At 34.2% G+C, this 23,870-nt stretch overlaps 1 protein-coding gene across 3 annotated transcripts in view; it reads left to right on the top strand.

Annotated features, from left to right (window-relative positions):
- The window catches only part of LOC111882311 (dammarenediol II synthase), an 83,023-nt gene that overhangs the window by 28,331 nt on the left and 30,822 nt on the right, over positions 1–23,870 (top strand). For all 3 annotated transcript variants that reach the window (XM_023878669.3, XM_023878670.3, XM_042898850.2), the window contains exon 3: positions 17,076–17,165. In XM_023878669.3, the coding sequence (XP_023734437.1) occupies positions 17,076–17,165 (90 nt within the window). The remainder of the gene's footprint in view (positions 1–17,075; positions 17,166–23,870) is intronic.

Here is a 23,870-nt window from a genome sequence, read left to right as displayed (position 1 = left end):
GCTGATGGCTTGTACGCCCAGCGTACAACCTTATTAAGTCAACTTTCTAATAAGTACCTAATACCCCGATTCAGAAGCTACAAACTCAAATCCAAGCCGTATTCCATGTATTAAGCCATAAAGTCATTGACTTGGTGACTTTATATGCCCCAAACCAACCCAAACTCTCAAAACACTCTTCTACTTCCATAAAGGGGACTAGATTTCATGCATGGACTTAATAGGACCATAAAGGTTGGAACTTTACTGCTTCTGGGAATCATATGACTCTAAGGGAGGCAAACCTGGTCTTAGAAACGTGCTTAAGTGTCGAAGACCTAATCTTCGGATCAAAAGTCCATAAACTTGAACTAAAGGAGATCTAAGAGATTAATCATCAAGCTCAAAACTTTTTACATTGAAGAGGTCCGAAATGAGGCACTTATCCCAGATCCACAAACTCTAGCTTCCAAGGTTCCTCCTAAGCCAACTTTCTTCTTTCCTCTTCCACGCTTTAAACCACCAAAATGGGTTCTCCAGGGTCAAAATCTCACCAAATGAGGGTATGAACGTTCTAGGGTTTATTCTGAGGTTGGGGAGGCTTATATGGGGGCTAAGGTTGAAACCATTATGTCCTTTATATAGTGCTCAATCCAAAAATTAGGGTTTCATAACTTTTAGCGTACGCTGGGCGTGCCTGCACGTACGCTGGGCGTACGCCTTAATCATACGCGACCAAGTTGCCTTAGTACGCTGGGCATACCCACGCGTGTTCCAAGCATGCATGCATGGCCTTCCATGCGAACTTTTTCTCCATAAGGTCCATTATGTCAATATCTTCAAAGTATAACAACTCCTTCCATCTAGATCCGTTTCTGATGAACTTTATATCCACGGAAAGGTGGCGAGAAGCCCTATGCTTCTAGCAGCACAAATCAGCCCACAACCTTCTTAAAAATAAACTCCCATCCCAAAACTAACCAAAACACCCCTAGCTTTGGTTTATGAAGTCCATGAACGAATACTTTTAGAACAAGGCGTTACATAATTAAAAGGAAGACATACAATCATAAAATAAAAATTTCGAGCATCCTAATTTACCCAAATCCTAAGAAACCAAAATAAATAGCACAGTTTTAAAACACACCACAAACATAAAAATAATAAAAATCAAAGGATAGTGTCTCCTCATCGTCTCCTTGACTAGCTCCACTCGGATCAGCACCACCATTGTGCTCTACCCAACGTTTCTCCCAAGTCAAAACGTAAGTGTAATGAGCAGCAGCTCCATCCGGGGTTGATATCGCCAAATGATGGATTTACGCCTCCATGGAATCACCCAAAAAATTTAAACCCCTTCCAATATCATAATCATACTATCTGACCATAACATGGTAGGGATCCATAGGTAATCCATCTCCCATTTACATAGGACGTTTGGCCTGAGGATTAGGTTTGTTCACTATTCGAATAAAACCGAATTATCCAATTGGACAATTTGGATTGGACTATTTGGTTCGGATATTCAGATTTTTTGGATTGGTTTTCAACAAAACTGAATTATTATTTTGGATTGGTTTTGGTTTATAAAATAAGAACTGAATAGTTCAAAAAAACCAAATAAACATTTATTATTTATCTATTTATAATATATATCTATAGTTATTTATTAATTTTGTAATTTGTTCAAATAGGTTCAAAACGTTTCACCTGATAAAAAAAACATTAATATACATTTTCTCTCAAAAATAGTTAACTATAATATATCTTCTTATTAGTTGTTTATAAATTTCAAATCACAACTAAATAATTTGTCTTTGCTTTTTGTGTAACGTTGGGTAATATTATAATTATATGTCATTTTAAAATGTTTAGGTTTTTGAAAACTGAATTATCAAAACTGATTCAACCGAATTGTAATTGGATCGGATCAGATAGGATTTGAATCTAGTTTGGATTATTCAGATTCATATTTTGAAAGCCGAAATCAATTTGGATTCACTTGATTGGATCGGATCAAACCGATCCATCGAAACGAACACCCCTACTCGGGATCCTGATCATAACCTCTCCTCCGCACATTTCGGCGTTCTCCTGGATCCGTCGGTGTTTCAAGTGCATCATCAAAAGGTATTGAAAAGTTGGCGTTCCCAAATCTCTCACTATGTGAGCTTTCTTAAACAAGCGGCCGTTCAACGAGCACCCTTCCTTCTTAGTAAAAAAATGCAACCTCGAGCTGCTCGAAAATACCAAAAGAACGGGGCAACTTCATAACCAACATCCCCTCATAAATAGGGGATCCCTCTCTACTCTTTGCTTTCCTTCCTATAATAAATTCTGCCATGCAATAAGGAAGGTTGCATAACACATTTGTTGTAATAATAAACCACATGAAAAACACGTCAAGCTTAGGCACCCGATCACCTTCTAACTTTTGGTTACTGAAAAATGTGATAAATCTCTGGATGAATCGGTGAATAGTGGACCTAATATGTAACATCCCCATCTGGAATGTATCACAATATTGTTAGCCTTGGGCTCCGACGCGAAAACTTTCCAGGGGGCACCCATCCTGGAATAGCTCTCGCCCGAGCACGCTTAATTGTAGAATTTTTTATGGGATGTGCTGCCCTCATGACTTTAAAACGCGTTGTGAAAGGGAATGTATCCTCATCCCTTATAAGGATGCTTAGTTCTCCTTCCCAGCCAATTTGGGATCAAGTGCAACCCACCTTCACCCCCCCCCCCCCCCCCCATTATAATTTTCGACATCCATGTCGAACACATCGACATGTGCCCTAGCTTTGATACCATTTGTAACGTCCCCCTCTGGCACATATCATAATATTGTCTTCTTTAGGCTCCCGACACGAACACTTCCCAGGGGGTCACCCATCCTTGAATTGCTCTTGCCCGAGCACGCTTAACTACAGAGTTCTTATGGGGTATGCTGCATTCACTGATTTAAAACGCGTTGTGACACGGAAGGTATCTACACCCCTTATAAGAAATGCTTAGCTCTCCTTCCAACCGATGTGGGATCAGGTGAAACCTATCTTCACCCCCATTATAGGGTTTGATGTCCCCGTTGAACACATCGACTCGTACCCTAGCTCTAATAACATTTGTAACATCCCTATCTAGCACGTATCACAATATTGTCCGCTTTAGGCTCCTGGCACGAAAACTTCCTAGGGGTCACCCATCCCCGAATTGCTCTTACTCGAGCACGCTTAATTGTAGAGTTACTATGGGATATGCTGCCATCACGGCTTTAAAATGCGTTGTGATAGGGAAGGTATCCACACCCCTTATAAGGAATGCTTAGTTCTTCTTTTTAGCCGAATAATTTTTTTGTGTGGGGGGGGGGGGGGATTTGGTAAAAAATAAAAAATGTACGAAGCTTTAGGGTTTAAAATAGATTTACTGAGTTTAAAATGGGCCATAATGTGGGAACAACTCCTTTACGCCGTGGGGTTTTATAAAATTGTGATTATCGGGAAAAACTTGATGCCCACGGCATGGGAGCAACTCCACGCCGTGGCTACTGGTTACTAAAAAAATCTTTTTAATTTTTTAAACACAAAAACCCCAACCCACACCTTGTTTGTTGCTTTCCCTCACAAGAACAAGTAATAGACAAAATAAGAAGAGTGAAAAACCTTTTAAAACAAATGAAAAAGAAATAAAGCAAAACTCAAAAAGTAAAACGAAATGAAAAGAAAATTCAAATTGTGGGTTGCCACCCATAAACGCTTCTTTTTGAGGAGTCTTGAGTTGCATTCCTTCCCGCTCTATGGTGTAGCAGTTTCCCCTAGGATCACATTCTCTCCTTCTTTGTCCTCCTTTGGTATCCATTCTTCATAGTACTTGACTCGATGCCCATTGACTTTAAAAGTCATTCCATCGTCCTAATGAAAAACATAGATTACAACAACAATGCTCTAAGCGAAAAAAAAAATTAAATAAGTAATCATATTAGGGCGTATGCAACCTAAGAGATCTATGTATTTAACATAAAGACAACATAATATGAATTATCAAACTACAAAACCCTAATGAAATCACATAAAGGAAGATTACATACCTTTTGATTTTTTATTGTAAACAAATAAGATCCAATTGATCTTGTAGTGACTTGGAAGCTAGCACCAGAAATCTCGTGCCTCTGATGGTTCATACCCAACCCTAGCATTGAGGAGACTTCATGAGAGAGGAGAGGGGATAAAAAATTTCAGTTGGCTTCTTGTGATAATGGAGTGGCCGAAATTCCTAGCCCAAGGGATCCTTTTATAGTGCAACTTGGAAACCTTGGATAACCTTAATTTGAATAAAATAATATTTTGTCAAATTGGTAGTTATCCAGCTTCCTATTTATCTGTAAGGGATAATCTAGAAACCGTAGATTAGCTTCCAAGAAACCGTCCACCCCTAAGGGAGGAAGGTTCTAGAACCTCTTGTTCAACTACTGAACAATTATACTTTAACCTTTGGACTTATAATTTATCCAATTAATCCCAAAATTAGTTCTAATTAGTTTCTAATGAATTATTATTTAAATATTACTATTTCTAATTAATATATTCTTTTAATATTATATTAATAAACTCATTTCTTGCTATTTATTAATCATTTAATAAATAAATAAATCAATATCTCTCTGTGAAAAGTCAGCCTATTCAATTACTAGGTTTGAGAGAAACCCAAAACGACTTTGCTAATAATTCAAGATTATACTAATTTAGTTAGTAGCTTAGACACCTAGTCCAACCGTCTCCCAGTTGGATAAGTCTAAAGCAAAATTACTAGTATAACTTTTAAATTAAACAGCAAAGAGTGCTTCCATAGCAACTGTTGAACTCTGAACTAAAAGGACATTGGTCTTTAGATAAGTGATCAAATATTCCTCTGTTCTTCTAGATATCGTACATACATGAGACATTGATTATAATCAATCTCATTGTCCAAGTTTTGTTTCCCAATTTCCTGATTTGTGATGACGATGTAAGACTTCAAATTGAACACATAAATTGAGTCCTGACTGGGCCCAACACTATAAGTCAACACCAAATCACGAGGGGCCCACTGATATCACTTTTCAGGTTAAGGCAAAAGGAACGAATATACTTTGACTCATATGCTTGTATTCTTTACTCACCAAATAATACATGATATTGCGTCTTATAACATCATGTTACTGATGCGTTTTTGTAACACCAATGCACAACCGACTTGTAAATTACAACTCATATACCTATGTTTTAAGAATATAAGATATTATTGTCTTAGAATTACTCATGATAGAATCCAAGAAGTAGTTCTATGAGTGTGGGTTAATCCAATACTTAAATCTCTATTTTTAAGTATCATGAATGTTGTAGCAATACAATTGCTATATCTAACTCCCTTAGACAAACTACAATCCAATTCATGACACTCTTAATTCACTACTTACTTCCCAAATTATGAGCGACTGTGGAGTTTGAATAATTAAATTATTCGGGAACTAAAACATGCAAAATGAAACACGATAATAAACTAATTAACTACGGTCTCAAATCTATTGAATATAAATAAATCCTATTATTTAATCACCACAATAATTATGACTTTATTCATTGTATAATGTTTCGAGTAATCAACTAACCACTTGAATTAAACATCAAGTCATGCCATGTTATGAATATGCATATTGTGCCTTGCTACGGTCCTTCCTTTGTGAACAGATCAACTGGACAATTTTCCAATGATGCTCACTTCACAATTCCAAATTCTTATCACTATCTAAAATGTATTGGAATTCCAACTTTACATGCATTGACCTTCTATGATGTCGAGGCTACTATGTCATAGAGATTGAGCCAACGATATTACATAATGTTCCATTGGAACTTTCTTACTAGAAACAATTCCATGGTAATTTCAAATTCAAGGTACACTCCTTGAACACTTCTCTTGCAATAAAGTTTCCAACTCACATGTGGATTATAATAATCAACTCCCATTATGGAAACTATTCCATATTCCCATACGACCATCAAATTTGACCAGAAATCATCTCAATCTAAAACATGTCACTATGGTCCTACCAAACAATACCATACTTCCGACTGTCCACAAGCTACCAATCCTTAGAATATTCTTGATAGTTGTTTAACAACTTTAGTCACACAAAACTCTAGTATTTTTTCTCACAATGCTCTAAGCATTTGAAAAACTAGAATAAGTGAATATTATAACATATGTAATCGATCCTATATCCAAAGCATATGGGACTCGATTCATCATGTCTCACATAAGGATTTCATATATGTTCAATCTCTTGCTATAATATTCTCATATATCGAATATCCTATGTTGAACCATTTCAAGGTGATATTCACATATGTCTATTACTAATTTATATTATACTATACGATCTAAACATTTAGATTCAAAACAAAGTATGAGTGTCCTCTCCCTTAAGTCTATCATGGCGAAACAATTTTCAAAATTTTCAACTTTCAAATTTAAAACTTTTGTTTCCTACGAACAGTATTGTGAACATGCAATAATGGCATAATGATTATGCTCCCACTAGTTGTGACATGTACACAGAAATCAACTGAACTTCTAAAAATCAATACTCTTGAATTTCTTACTGAAGTACAGATTTATGTTACGCGATTCTTTGATAAGTCTCCAACTAGACTTCTTAAGCTTATACACCTTCATTGGCTAGCATATGTGTGTGTTTAAATCCTTTCATAACTTATAACTATAAGTCTATGAAAGTTCAATCAATTACTTTCCATTTCTCATAATTCGAAATATAAAGAGGGATGTTGTAATCTTATTGTGAATTTGAGAATGCAATTAATACAAGCAATACCGATACTGATCTTTATCAGATCCTGTAAAATCTACTAGAGAAAGTGTTTTCTCATAATCATTTACATGAACTAGAGCAAAAACTTTGCCACCTAGATTTTATGGTGCATACGTTCCCATCCATGTATATCTACCATTTCCAACCCACAATCATAAGACAAGGTTTAGGATAAAATCAAATTCAAATGTAGCTTTCCTCCATGGATTGAACTTTGCTTATTCTAAATTTCTTACTCTCTAGTAGCTCAAGGGCCTACCAGTGCTAGCGTGTTGTTAAGCAACTTAACCATATTGGTCAATTTACTTTCATTGACTTGGCGTTATGCTTTTATGGTTAAATGAAAAACATAGAACTCATAAGCATTTCCATCTCAATTGGAAGGTGCACAGAGATAAGAATGTCTCAATCAAACATGATTGGTTATTAACCTTAGGTCGCGTGCTAGTGATAACTAAAAAGTTTATTGTTGGTTGACTCTTACAACTCTCAAGATCAATAAAACTCCCACGGACTTCTTGACATATGAGTTTTTCTCTCAAGGAACATTCATTGACGAGCTAAAACAATTAATCAAAAGTTTGTGTGGATTCCCGACAAGAAAACACTTCATAGAATTAGTCTCATTTTATCCTTTTTGTTTTAATGAAAACATCATAACTCCAATTCTAAATGTGCGAGAGTAAGAAAGCATTTTACTCCACATTTTTGTGGTGTTTTGACCCTTCTTAGTTTGAAAGAAGTTTCAAGATATGACTTGTAATAACTAGATTGTGGCTCTAAAACTCGAATGGAAACGAAGTATCACTCACCTCATGATTCAAACATTCCAACAATGTCCGATTCCTCTTCTTAGTCATACAATTGTACTAAGATGTTCTCGAGGACCAATTATGATATCGTTTCACAATCATTAATATGATCACAAAACATGATCCTAAAGTATTCTCCTTTCTTACCAGATTAGAGAATCTTTTATCTTTCTTCCTAATAGATTCTTTTTATTTTTCCTACTACTCTTTGAACCTTTTCAAAGTATCATAAATATGTTTAATCTTATAAGCGCAACCATGTTTACTCAAACATTAGAAAATCATGATGAATAGAGTTATCATCCTTTATGGTGGATCTGAATAGTCCATATCAACATGTAATAGATCCAATAGTCCTTCACTATAAACATGTGACTAATGAGTTAGTTATAATTATCAAATTCACATGATTCTCATATAATATACAATGCGACTTGTATAATACCAAGTATCTGTCCAGTTGGAAATGATATTTGTTTTCACTTGCTCAATTATGAAAATACCACAAACGACATCATAAGAATCAAATCCACAATTAATATTGCTAATATTAGAAATCTAACCAACACTTTCATGAATGCCATTGTAGGGAAGTATAAAATGAGGCAACCAAATAAACCAAATTTTCGCTTTTATAGAAAATAAATGAAAATTTGGAACTTATCCTTTAAACGCATAAAGTTAAAACTATGTTTCTAGACATCTACTAAGTGTAATAAAAATCTATTAAATTATCCTAACTCCTAAATAGTAGCTCCAAATTCTGATTATCGAACCATGTGACTGAAGTCCATTTCCATGATTAGATTTAGCTCACTATGCTTAAGCTTCCTTCTTTCTCTTAGATCCTGCAATAAAATCAAATGTGATCATTACATGATGTATTAAGAGTCTATAAATAGTAACTTGGAAAAACAATGGAGTTAGATAATGGATGTACCTAAAGTAGAGTCACACAACTTGACTTCACTATCTCTGAGATCTTTTCAGGTACTATCGGTAGCTTCGCAACCAATGTCCCTTCAATTGGCAGTAAAAACAAATGGACTATTTGGGCTTAACACATGGAATAATCTCAGAACAACCATTTCTGTATACCATATGATCAAACAGTTTGACTTTGGCCGATCCCTTTCCATTGGGAAGATAAATCTTTTCTGAAACACCAATGTAACCATCACCAATGTCCATGGAAACCTTAGAATTAGACCCTATAAGCAACTTTGCTTCAGATGTGCTCTTAAGCATTTCTACTTCAACAACTATAAACTTTTGGGTCAGATCTATTAGGGTCACATTGAGTTTCCTCCTATGAAAGTTTTCAACAAATTGACCATATGATTTAGTAAGCGGGAGAAGAACCAAATCAATGGATTGCTCCCTTAGGAAAATGATACCCATTCTCTCTAACTTATCAGTGTACGATTTCATTTTCAGAACATGCACACATAAAGAATTTCCATCTTGATGTTTACATGCCAATAGGGATTGAATAGTTTCATTTCCTTCAACTTGAGAAAACATGACGTTGGGAGAGTCGCATAAAGAGGAACAGTTAAAGAAGCATGATGTTCAGTTCCACCATTTCCCGGAGAAGAGAAAACATGTTCACCTTGATTAGAATGTGGAAGATCATCGTTAGAAGGAAGAGGAAAAACATTTCCAAAAGAACGAGGAAGACCATTTCTATCTTCATAAGACATCTAAAATTTAGGAGAAAAGAGAATTCAAGTTAGTCGATTTTAATGCTTAATTATTAACCTAAAAACTAAATTAAGGATAGGATCCATATTTTTGATTCGAACTTTGAAGAGGGATGTCGTAGTCAAATTCGAATCTATTTTAGGTAGGTAAGGCTTTTACCAATTCCAATCTTATGAAACTCCTAGATCTTTTGAGATTCATTGATTCTTATCAATGGCATGTTTGATCTCAGATGATGCTTTCACTTTTGTGACTTGGATACCGAGGATCATAAACGAGATGTGAATAACCATGCAAACCGACTTGACAACCTTGATGTCATTTACCATCTCACATTGATGTGTTAGTTAACTATACACGCTCCATCATCAATGATAATTTTCAAGAAGTCAATGATATATCTATATAGTCTCTATTAGTGTGTCGCTTAACCACACACACTCCACTAACGACATATAAAGCATGATGTGCGTTTTCATTGATTATCATACTTTTCACATTTTTCCTAAAGTAACTAAGAGTGGGATTTTAAAAATCGTTTAGTTACTTTATATCATTATACTTATTAATGAGATTATGTCCTATCAAATCCGTTCAGCTAACGACCCTCGACCATATAAGAGAACGATGGGTAATAGTGCATATACAATGACGGTTATTTTATAGGCCGCTTCCTTAAACGCTCCTTATAGTATGGCTTCGTGAATGAGGTGTACTAATGATTTGACTGACTTTGTCTTATACATATAGTATATATATATATATATATATATATATATATATATATATATATATATATATATATATACTTTTAATATTATATATATAAGGTGTATTTTAAAACTTTTCCAAAAATACTACGTTTAATTTACAAAATTCGAAATTAATAAATTAATTCAATTTAAATTAAACCAATAAGATTTGACATTAATTTTTAGAATCAATCAATATCTAAATTACTCATTTAAACACTTAAAAATGAATTATATTAGTCAATTAAATAATCAATTAAGTCAAAGAATTATCTCATAGTTTGTAGGCTTTTATTTAATTATCAAATATATAGGCAAATTTGGATTTGGCAGATACAAAACATATCATTACAAAATAATAAGCATCCAAAAATAGATTAGGCAGATAAAAAATGAAAAAAAATTGAATTTCTCCAGAGCTTACGTCGTGAGCATCAACTCTCACGTCGTGAGAATCAAAAAACCGAAAAAAAATTGTTTAATTAACTAATGTACAACTAGATGAAAGACAGCCATAGCTCTGATACAACTAACTGAAAACGTAGACTACAATAACAATGCTCTAAGCGGAAAAACAATTAAATAATTAATCATATTAAGGCACATGAAACCTAAGGGATCTATGTCTTTCACATAAAGGCAACATACTATGAATTATCAAACTACAAAACCCTGATGAAATCAGAATTCATAGAGGAAGATTACATACCTTTTGATTTGTTATAATAAACAAATCAAATCCAATTGCTCTTGTAATCACTTGGAAACTAGCACCAGAAATCTCGTGCCTCTGTTGGTTCAAACCCAACCCTAGCAATGAGGAGACTAGAAGAGAGAAGAGAGGGGATATGAAATTTCGGTTGGCTTCTTGTGAGAATGAAGTGGCTGAAATTCCTAGCCCAAGGGATCATTTTATAGTGAAATTCCTAGCCCAAGGGATTATTTTATAGTGCAACTTAGAAACCGTAGATAACCCTAATTTGAATAAAATAATATTTATTCAAATTGGTAACTATCCAACTTTTTATTTATCTGTAAGGGATAATTTAGAACTACTAGATTAGCCTCCAAGAAACTATCCACCCCTCAGGGAGGAAGGTTATGGAAGCTATTGTTCAACTATTGAACATGTATAATTATTTTTTATACTATATAGTAAAAATGTCATTAGTAATCTCTTATACATAAATAAGATTCACATATGTAAAATAAACTACATTAGTTGCCTTCTGAAATCCATTACTTGAAGTTGGAATATATGTATTTTATTTGTATAATAAAGATAACAATGACATAGATAAGTTTGATTCAAATCATGTTTGATTCAAAAGTGTTTGCTTATAAAACTTATTATTTAAAAAACATTGATATTTACTTTATAATTCTATTAAGAGATCCAATTCTCTAAAATGAATTTAATCATTTTAGAATATAAATGTGATCGTTATAAGAAAAACGAGTAAGTAAATAATCAGTCATCGAATCAATAAGTTTGATTCAAATCATGTTTGACTCAAAAGTATTTGCTTTGAGCAGAAGACATATATTTAGACAATATAATTAAAACATATATTTTTCCAAAACAAACATTGTTTTACAATACAATGGTAGGGCATCTTTTATCCCAATTATCAAATTCAATAAGGTAGATATCGATTATCAATTATATTGTAGCATATGATTCGTAGTTTTATGGGATCACTAATAGTTTATGTTAATAGACATTTTGATCCCATCTATGCCTCAAATCTTTCTTGTTTAGGTGACCTTTATGACCAAGGATTTCAGATAAAACCCTCCAGTTTGATGAACATGTGTAATTAGCCTATAAATAGTTTATTGTAATCTTGAATACACCTCGACCATCAAAAGATAAAACTAACAATTAGATATCATTTATCCCGCCAGCTTATACAAGCAACGTATGAGTGCTTTCAAATTGGATTTGAAAGATTTGTGTTTAATAAGGGGTATTTTCATGTTTTATAATTATATTTAAAAAAGCATATGATATCATGGTTATTACATGCATCTAGTAAGCAATGTTATACTTTTAGTAAAATCACATTTTATAGAAATGCTACTTTTATAAAATTTAATTTATATAATTGACGCGGTTAAATTTTAAATTTAATATGTTGTGTTAACTTTTGACATTTGAACGCTAAAGAAACATTTATAAACCTTTTAATAAAACTTTATTTTTATTATATAATGTTTGGAGTTTGATAAGTCTCTAAAATCTTAATTTTAAACTTATAATATTTAGTCGTCAAAATTTGTCATTATTAAGGTTTTTATAAAAATTGCTACAACAATTTGGTACATCTTATGTAAAAGACAAATTGTAAATCTAAACTCAATGTGATCATTTTATGTTTAAAGAATTAGCTATCATTTTAAAATCTAGTTTTACAAACATGCGTAATATAAAAATATAAAACAAGCATAACAGAGTATTAAAATATATCTGCATAAACCAACCATATCTAGTGACATTTTGTGAGTCATCACAAAAATGTCAAGTCCATTTGTAAGGGACATATGAGACCAAATCTTCAACTTGTTGCACTTTTGTTCTCCCACATGCTTTGACGACTCCAAGTAACAAAACTTCACAATTTTATAAAAGTTATAAAACTATATAAAATCATGGGGTGACACTTGATCCTCGAAAATGGTCTTCATCTTCGTCTTGTTACATTTTTATAAAAATAAATTATTTCTAAAACTAATCTATTACTTACAAAAATAAACAAGATGAAAATTTATCTAGTTAACTGTTATATACGATATGAATAAATAAATATTACAAACATTTTAACAAAGCAACACATACAACAACACAAGAGGTCCATGGCTAGTTTATGCATATAATACACATATACATACCTAATTTTATATAAAACAACACTTTGTTTTTTTATGACAACTTTTATGACTAAAAAGATGCATGTAAGCTTCTAGTCATAAAAAATGATAAGTATAAACATTTTAAAGTTGTCACAGAAAATATGTATCGATTTTCTTACAAAAAGAAAACAATCCATGCTTTTCAAAAAAATATTATACCGAATACTATAATATCAAACAAATCTTTCAAAAATAGCTCTGATACTAATTGTGGAGTTTTATTCAAAAATTGGTTTCTAAAACACTACAAAACGACAACAAAAGCTTTAAAATTAAGAATAAAATTAAAACTATTTTAACCTACCAATGATCATTTTGCAAACATGTAAAGATTAAGAAAACCGTAGGAAGAAAAGATTACAACCTTTGAAGACTTTGGTTCTCTTCAGAGGTTGGATGTTGATGAAGAATGTAGAGTAGAACCCCATCTTGGTTAGAAACACCAACAGTTTTGCAACTTGACAAGATGATAGTCTTCTTATTGTTATAGAAAAAATCTCTTAAGCTTTTATAACACAAGTATTAACTTAAATAGATATACAAGTAGCATCTTTATTTCTAGAAAGTGCTTAACCTTTAAGAGTGAAAGAGAGAATACAGAGAAAGAGAGAGAGAGAGAGAGAGAGAGAGAGACAGAGAGAGAGAGAGAGAGAGAGAGAGAGAGATGGAGAATTCAAAATTTGATCAAGTAGAAAGGAAGAGAAACAACTAGCTTATATGTTCTTTCTTTTAGTCTTTATCCCATAGGTCTTAACACTTTAAGACCCATGCTTCATGATGGTGTTTTGCCTAACTTTAGAAGCATGTTCCTTACCATTATAATAAGTAAATGCATGACTGGCTCCATCTTGTCTCCAAGCTTTTACACTTACAGTTTAACATATAAAAAGGAAGATATTTTTATAAAAAAAAAAAAAAAAAAAAAAAAAAAAAAAAAAAAAAAACTCTCATTATTTTATAAGTTATATACCTTTATCCAATTATCTAAATGAAAAAAGTATTTCGAGTCGAAAAAGATGTATATGACTTAATAAATCATACATTATTATATATAATGATACTTAACATTAAAAATTAATATTTCCATGAAATAAATAATTTTCAATTAATTACAAGAGTTATATTTATCTATCAAGAATAGAATACTTATAAATGTTATATTTTCATCAAGTTGTTGTTATTGTGACCTTTTAGGGTCATATATTATCTACAAATATCATTCTATAAGCATATAGATCTTTAATATACATGAGCATGAGGTTGAGGTGGATAGACATTATTAGTTGGTGTATAAGTTTGTACAATAGATAAAAAAGATTCTAAATGTGGATGAATTTGAGAGTTGATATATAAAACAAAATTATGAGTTGTGCAAAACAAGGTAAGTGTTTTGATTTTGATGGAGTACAGTTGAATCTTCATCTTGAGGATCTCCAAACAGGTCACGAATATCCATTCTTTCAGATTTATATTTCCTTATAAAAACCTCTTAAAAGTTATCTATCTGTCTCTTAGACCATTCATGAACTTAATGGTAGTCTTGAGGTTTCTTATGATACTGTTAAGAGGGCTAACTTGTTACTAATAAGTTTATATATGTTACATGCATCCTTAAAAGATTCTACATGAACAATGTGAAAGCTATCAACGTCATTGATTATAGAAGTTGATCTTTTGTCTTTGTAGTATTTGGTTCTTTTAACCATTCTTTATATAGTTAATTATATAGCCGTAGAGGTATTCCATCCACATGCTCAACATTATCTATTACATTGTTATCTAATTTCTCAAGATCTTGGGTGAGTTGTCATTAAGCTTGTTGACCAAACAAGAACTTTGCGGAAACATTATTCTTTAGTGGCTATTATAAGGAAAATGAGTACCATGCTCAATATATATATATATATATATATATATATATATATATATATATATATATATATATATATATATATATATATATATATATATATATATATATATATATATATATATATATATATATCCCAATATCCTTCCCTTCATTTTTAGATAATTTCCCATTTTGGTTTTCCAATGTTCATATTGTATGACTCTCATTATAGGTGCTCATGTAGAGCAATCTATACCATTAGCAACATTTATTAAGTACAAAGGTAAGTAATTTTTATTATCCATGATTTTAAAAATATTTGAGTGATGTGGTATATATCTAGAGTTCATTCTTAGCTTTCAAGAAATGAAGGAAAATCATAGTTTTCTTTAAGTTATAATCTGAAAGTTGGAGAGACAAAAACCATTGTGGCTCTGATGCAAATTGATACAGTTAAGAACCCTTAGACTATTTTTAGAATAAGTATAATAACAATCACTGAAGTAAACAATAAATAAAACAAGCGAGAGAACTTAACATAAGAGAAATATGAGGAACGATATCATAAAATTGTATAGGACTTTCCTTTTCATTAATTGGAAAGATTGATGTATGATTACACGATAGAGGACCTGTTTATTAGTTAAGAAATGTATGGGACAGTTAAGTTGAACATTTGTTAGTACAAATAGAAATAATAAAAGCTACATGACTGTTCCATCAAAATATATTTTATTTGATATTATTCCCTTTTACAAAAGTCAATATTACAAACTAGAAAACAACTCATAAGTATTCAACCGTAGAAGGGAAAACATTGGTTGTATGGAGCCGCAAGTTATATAATCCGCGATTATATGGAGGTTAGTTTTTCTTTCTTCAATATGTGGGTTTAGGCATGTAAAGATTTATAGATGCAAATTTACGTGTGATCATGTGATCCAAACAAAGGCGTAAAATACAACTTTCTCTTGTATACGGGGCTCTATGGGCGATTTTGAAGGAGAGGAATGCTATTATCTATAGACTTGAACAACGAGCTTGCATGTCATTGGTGGATGATATTAGTATTAACAGTTTTAACTAGATTTTTTTGGAACAGAGAAAGATTTTATTAAAAAAACTAGTAAAAAGCTAGAAAAAGTACATTACAACAATTTAGAAGTTAAATCATGATTATGAGGCTAAACAGTCCAACCAAGCTTAGCTTTACTATGCCTATTGGAAATCCATAAAAATGATCTCTCAACAACCTCATCAAAAATAAGGTATTTCCTAGTAAGACCTATTCCAAAAATAGTGGAATTAAGAAAATTCCAAAGGCACCAAATAGTAAATAACATCACCGTATCAAAAGCCTTTCGTTGACCACCTCTTAAGGAAACAAAATTAGACCAAGAGAGAAAATCAATAATAGTAAACTGATCGGGAAGATGAACGTCCCACCATAACGCAATCTGTCTCTGAATATCCTTGAGCTACTTACACCCACAAACAGATGATCGTTAGTATCCACAATACTATAACAAACCGGGAACATAATCGAATGCATCTCTGTCCCTCGGTAAGATAATCACTCCCTGGTAGGGATACCTTCAAGTCTAATCCTCCAAATAAGAATATTGATTTTGATAGGAACCTAGTTATTTCACCTAGTCTACGCACCACAGATATCAAGCATATTAGAATCTATATACGAGCGAGTTGAAGAAACAGAGAAGACATCAAACACATTTCCCAGCCAACCCAATCTATCAGGTCTATCATGCAACCGAAAGATCTGCAACAGAACCATGAACTCATCCCACTGGAAAATATGACACTTATTATTGAGAAAATAACTTTGTATAATAATAAATTTTTATTTTAAGACATATTTAGTCATTTTAGGTATACAATTTACCATTAACTCAGCAGTCCTGTACAAATCCTATGATATTGCAATTTAATTCTTTTTAACACGATTTACCATTAAAATACTTTTATACATGATTTATCAATGGATTATATCATGATAATCATTTGCCAAATAACATTTACTCACACCACCACCATCCGTCCTTAGCAACAAACACACTTATTCAACACCACAACCCCATATCTATACCATTCACCACCGTCAAAATGATAGATCACTAACCTTATAATCACTTCCTCTTAAAATTCACCGCTTGACTCTATGTTTGTATGTGCAGCTTATCATCTTGTACATCAGTGGAACCATTAATACACATTTAACCGGTGAGCACAAGAAAGAAATGAAACGTTATATCTACAACCATCAGGTAAGGGATAAAATATTATTATTATATTCTTATATGAGCTGGGATTTGGGTGTATATATATATATATATATATATATATATATATATATATATATATATATATATATATATATATATATATATATATATATATATATATATATATATATACACGGTTAGAAGGAAATGATTAGTAGGAAGATAAAGAAAGTTTTTTTTTCTGCATATTTTTTTAGTGAACAAAAAAAAAACGAATAATTAAATAAATCAAAAGTAACATGAAAAAAAATTTGGAAAAAAAAATCACGATAAATCATTTTTGCGATGATTTTGTTGTTATTTACTAAAATTATCATAAAGATTATTTGCTTTATTCATTGAAAAATTGATCATGAATGTATTTTTTTTGGGATTTTTTTCTTGTAAATCAATTTACTTTTGATTCATTTGATGATTTGTTTACCTTCCTACCAATGATTTCATTCTTATTATATATATATATATATATATATATATATATATATATATATATATATATATATATATATATATATATATATATATATATATGAGGGATTTAAATTCCACAAATGTGCACAACGGAAGCAATAAAAACGATAACCTCAAAAGCCAAAATGGATCCAGGTACAACCAACTCTATTGTAACTAAATAAACATGAAGAAACGAGAAATTGTTAACTAGATTGTTTTGTTTAGGGTAGTTTATGTCATTTTATCATTCTTTCTCTACGTGTGTGTAACTTTGTTTTCTATATATTCTTTGCCCCTCTCTTTAGTGGGTATTCACTTTTCAATTAATTAAATGGTATCAGAGCCTTCAATCGGCTCTTCCTCTTTCTTTCTATCTTCCAGATCTTTTATATTCCTCCATCCTGTTCCTTCTTCCCCATCTGTTTTCTTCATTCTACCATGGCCTCCTAATCATCCATCGATACCAACATCCCATTGAACATTATCATCCGTATTCTAACTATTAAACTTGGCCCTTCAAATTATTTGCTATGGAAAAATCAATTCATCTGTATTCTCTCTTATCAAAATCTTCTCCATCATGTTGATGGAACCAATGTTTCTCCCTCTCCTACTCGTATTGAGTCCGCTAAAACTGTTGACAACCTTGATTATTATGTCTGGGTTTTGGCTGATCAAAAAACAATAATCATTCTTCATGCTTCCCTGTCTAAGGAAGAAGTTACATTAATCGTTGGACTATCCACTACTAAACAACTATGGTCAGCCCTGGAGGCCGCCTATGACAACTCTTTTATTGAAAGAGTTCACACAATCTGTGATCAGCTTCGACTCATTAAGAAAGGAAATAAACATGTTGCTGACTATGGCCGGTTGTTCAAATGTCTTTGTAATTAGCTTGCCACCATTGGGCATCCGGTTGATGACAGTGACTAACTTCACTGGTTTCTTTGTAGCTTAGACCCTTCATTTGAAACCTTCTCTACCAAAATTCGTTCTGCTAGACCTGCTCCATCATTTTATAATTTACTTGCTAGAACCGAAAGCCACGAGATGTTTTATCAAGCCCTTCATCAATCATCATCCCCTACGGTTGCCTTCAATGCCACTTGAAAACCATCACCCTCGGCTGGTCGTGGTCGCGGTGGTAGATTGAGAGAACAAGATCGATCTAATGCGTAGGGACAAGGTTTGAAAACTCAAACCTTGAATGAATGTTTAAGATCAATTTCTGCTTGCTAATAAATGTTCAAGTCAAGCCTGGAAAGACCAGTCAAGTCTTAGATAACAGATTCAGCAAATGATCAACTCATTTAATGAACAATGAGAATAAATGATCAAGGTAAAGTTAATAAACGAAGAACAAGAAGAATGTTTGAAAGAAGTTTGAAATAACTTAGCAAAGTGCCAAAAGTTAAGTGAAAAGATCCGTTGTTGACTTGTATTGAATGCTCCTATAAATAGGAGTGAAGGTTACAACGAATTAACTAGAGTGCTTACATAGGACTGGACAATAGAAATGATTCGGACATTCTGATTGTCCAAATACAACAAAAGACTAAGTCCTATGAAATGTTACATCAATACAAGGACAAATATAATAAATGCACTAAGACAAAATAGAGTTGCTCCGGATCAGCATCCATTCCGGACATGAGAGTCATTCCGGAATACCTTCAGCTTCATATCTTCTTCTTTCCTGGTCCGGACAAATTCTAGACCACTCTCCACTTCGGAACATACACGCTTTGGAATGAGTACTTAGGATTGCTAGAGGTTCACTTTCAGGCTCCAACAATCTCCCCCTAAGTGAACTTACCAATCCAGCAAACATAGTTCATTTCTCCCATGATGAAGGTGTAGGCTCTGAACAACCACTCTCGGACTGCAATGTACCACGCCAATTGACTTACAAACTTTGCCTTGACCTATTCCAGAGCATCAGACTTGGATGCCCGGGATATGAACTTCTTCAGAGCTTTGGTTGGAACTAGATGTTTGTCAAGGACTCGAAAACAATCCTTCTTGTTTGTCTTTCTTGTTGTGTAGACAAAACCTAGAACCGGTTCTTCAATAGGACCATCTGCAAGAATTTCAGCTTCTGGAAGAACAAAGTCGATTTTGGGAACAAATTGTTCAGTTCCGTATAGGTGTGCAAGCTCATAATAACGTCAGCAAAATTCCACAACATAATCTTTCAGGAAGCTCAGAGTAGCATGGTAAGCTCCCATACTGATGTCATCCTTTTGATTTTCTTTGAAGTAGGCAGCTAAAGTGAGGATGTCATTAGGATTCATGGAGGGAAAGTCAACATCAGTAAGAGTCCGAGGTGTTGGCTTGTTCCAGAGTATGTGAAAACAGAATGGAGGACTATTGAGATTAAATTTCACCAAAATTTTTCTTCCGAAACCCTGAACTTTGGTTATTCTCTTCCTTGTCCACAATTCCTTGAGAGGTTTTGCATGCTTAGAGTAGAAATTTTTAAGTCTTTGTCACTCAGTTCGGAAAATCACCTTTCGGATCGTCAGATAGGTGAAGAGGAGCAAATCTGATGTAGAATTTGCTATAGGGAGAGAGAAGAAGATCCAACTGTTCGGAGTCATTGGTAGGAACATCGTAGTACATGTACAGAACAATTTCTTGAGCCTGGAGAATGCCTTCATGGCAAAGAGGAGAGATGTCACACATCGGATCAGGATTATCCTTTAGCGCTTGGATCTGAATGCTATCCTCTAATGCCTGGTTGATTTCCTCCTAAGACCATCCATGTCTTTTCTTTAGAGGAGGTCCGAAATGAAAGGCTTGTTGCTCAGAAGTCATAGGTTTCTTCCCTTTGTCTCTCTGTAGTGTAGATATAACGAGCTTCACGTTTTCATCTACCATAAATTCCAAAGCGGGATTTGGAGGAGGTTCTTCCGGAATTTCACCAGGGATTCGGAGAGGAGAACCCTGGTCGATTTGAGCAATCTTTGGGTCCGAAATGGGGGGCTGCGTGGAAGGAGTGGCTCGAAAGGCTTGAGCGGTTAAGAAGGATTTTGCTTTAGCCATTTGAATGCCCATCCGGAGAGCATCAGGAAGAGAGGATGGCCAGGAAACAGCGAACCGGATTCTCTTTTGCTCTTCTGTTATTTCCTTCGGAAGGGTCAACTTAGGAGCTTAAAGACCAAGAACTCACTTAGGAGCTTTATCCAGAATGTATTCGTCTTCATCTTCACTTCCTTCTTCTTCCGAGGAGTTTGCTAGTAGTCTGGAGATGACTTGAACTTCATCTTCGGAATCTAGGTCTTCATCTCGGAGAGTAAATTCCGAGGCGGGTTTCCAAGGTTGGGTTAGGCCTTCTCCCCCTCTTGCATCGAGAAACCTTCAGACCGGTGCAAGATTTAGAGACTCATTTACATCATCAAATTTCTCAAACACTTTTTGGAGACCAGTGTTGAGTTGTTTCGTGAGATTATCATAGGCTTCGGACGTGGGAGCTTGTTCAACAAGGTGATTGAACAGATGACTAAGGATGGCTAACATCTCATCAAACTTCCTATTTGGAACATCAACGATGTTCCAAGTGGAGCGAAGAATCTTGATGAGGACTTGTTGAATGATCATGTTCATTTCGTCCTTCTTCTTGATCTCCTTCTCTAGTCGTTGGAATTGTTTCTCATGATGCACATGGTCTGCTTAATGAGATCATTGGTAGTAGACACCAAGTCATCATGGACTTTGAGCATGGAGGTCATAGTGTCCGGGTAGTGTTCGACGGAGGTATCATACTTGGCTTCAACTTCCTCCATTGAGTGGTTGATCTGGAGAGAGATTAATTGATCTAGTTGGGCTTCCCTTTCAGCAACAGATGGTCCGAACTGCTGGGATATAGACTGAAGAATGGAATCAAGTTTGGAGTCAAGTCCGGAGACTTTTTGATCCATTTTTGTGTTGATCTCTGTTACGAAAGTTTCGATAGATGACACTTTCTTCATAGTGTCTGAGACGTTGGTCTGAATCTCGAGAAGAGCGAAGGGGTCAATATAGTCACCAGATAATGATTTCGAATCAGAATCTGAGTTATGCAGAGGAGCTTGGCGTGAAGAAATATTTGTAGATGGACCCGGCTTGGTTGCAGCATCATCTTCATGCATTTTGGAGTTGAGTTCACCATCCATAGTGGTTGATGAAGAGGATCTGAAGTCGTAGGCAGACTTGGATACAAATGCCTTTGATTGAAAATGGATTGAAGTCATGAAATTTCTGTGCGGAATATTTTTTTTCTTCATCATCCAACATGACTTCTTCGGAGAGCTCTTCATCCGGATTGGTTTGGAAGACGTCTTGGTGAGTGGTAACAGGTGGTAATTCAGAAGTGAGTTTGTTGACAGCATCGACGTCAGTGGGAGAAACATAAGGCATATTGCTTTGGATGGCTCTATTCCTCATGGAGATGAGAGTGGACTCCACTTGAGCTCTGGTGAGATCTGGACGTTTTGATGTGGCCTTGTTAACAAAATCTTCCCATTGGGGATCATTAGCACCTTGTCGTCCTGTACGCCTTCTGGGTATCAGACTAGTTGAGGCTTCCGGAGTCGGAGAGACTGCTCCATCTCCAGAAAGCTTAGGGTCCGAAAAGGGGGTTCCGGAGTGTGTGCGTGTAGAATAAATAATGGGATTATCAAAAGATAGTCGTGGGTTTGTTCCACGGGGCTGCAAGGAACTATGGTTAACACCGACATCACATTTTTTGGGAAAGTGAGGGTGGATTATGTGGAGACTCCACGTGAGTGTGTGCAGGTGATTTTGAAACATTGAAGGGTACCTCATATGAGTAGGCAGGAGGGGTGTTCGGACGGCCAGAGTCAGCCTGAATGTCATGAGCATCTTCCTTTGGAGAGGAAGAGCTGACTTTGATTCTCTTTTTTGGCTTTGACTTGGTGGGAGAACCCTTTTGTTTAGCTGGTTTCTTAACCTTAGGTCCGGACGTGGTAGGATTGGCCTCTTTCGAAATGTGTTCAACAGAGACTGGGGTAGGTTGTGTTGGGTCAAACACAACCGAAGTCTCCATGTGAAGTTTTAAATAAGTGGAATCGGATTGAATAAGGGCCAACATGTGGTTCAGAAGTCATCTGACCGGACCAAAAGAGGATTGGTCCAGAATCCTATAGGCCTTAACAACTTTGAAGGAAACACATACCTCCGGAGGAATGGTGTTAACCGGAAGTGGTTGGAAAGTTCTTGGAAGATTTGTTGGAGCGTTAGTGCCCATAACTTAGGGCTCGAAATCTCGTTCTCCTTTCTTTTGATGGCAAATTTGCAAAAATCTTGCCATAAGACTTCTGGAAGATCCACTGCATTGTCGCGTCTGGAGTAGATGATGTAGACGACATTGAGCATGTCTTTGCTTAGCGTATCGGTTCCTCCATGCTTTCCAGTTATTGTTATTTATTAAAACATCTAAAATAGTACTTTCAAAGCTTTATTTTTCTCATTAAGCTTAATAAAGATTATTATTAGAAATTCTTTGTAACGTTCTTCTTAAGTTATGTTCCCAACACACCTAGAATGGCGAGATCCCTTCATTAAGTCTCGTATTTACCATTATATACCATAGGGGTGTGCATCAAACCGCACAAACTGCAAAAACCGCCCGCACCGCACTACACCGCACCACATAATGCGGTTTTGGATGCTCGTGGTGCGGTTTGCGGTTTGTAGCTTTCATAAACCGCACTACGCGGTGTGGTTTGCGGTTTATAGTTACCAAACCGCGGTTCAAACCGCACTACAACATACTATATATATATATATATATATATATATATATATATATATATATATATATATATATATATATATATATACAAAACACACTAGATGTTTACCACTATTAATACACTAGCTTTTTACCACTACTAATACCCTTAATAATGTTTAAGAGATTGAGATTGATAAACATGAGACAATTAACTTTTTCTTCATAGAATATAAAGCACTACACACTTATTATGGTTAAAACTAAATTTAATATTTATGTTTATGAAACCGCATAAACCGCACAAAAACCGTAAAACCGCCTGCACAAAACTGCACTGCATAACGCGGTTTATAACCTTTGTGGTGCGGTCTGTGGTTCCTAAAAATAACAAACCGTATTTGCGGTGCGGTTTGTGATTTTGAGTATAAACCGCACCAAACCACACCCCGAACACCCCTAATATACCCTAATTCCACGTATCCATAAATTTTTAG

This window comes from Lactuca sativa, chromosome 3 (assembly GCF_002870075.4).
Source record: "Lactuca sativa cultivar Salinas chromosome 3, Lsat_Salinas_v11, whole genome shotgun sequence".
In the NCBI taxonomy this organism is placed as follows: Eukaryota; Viridiplantae; Streptophyta; class Magnoliopsida; order Asterales; family Asteraceae; genus Lactuca; species Lactuca sativa.
This window is presented reverse-complemented; position numbering and strand designations above follow the sequence as displayed.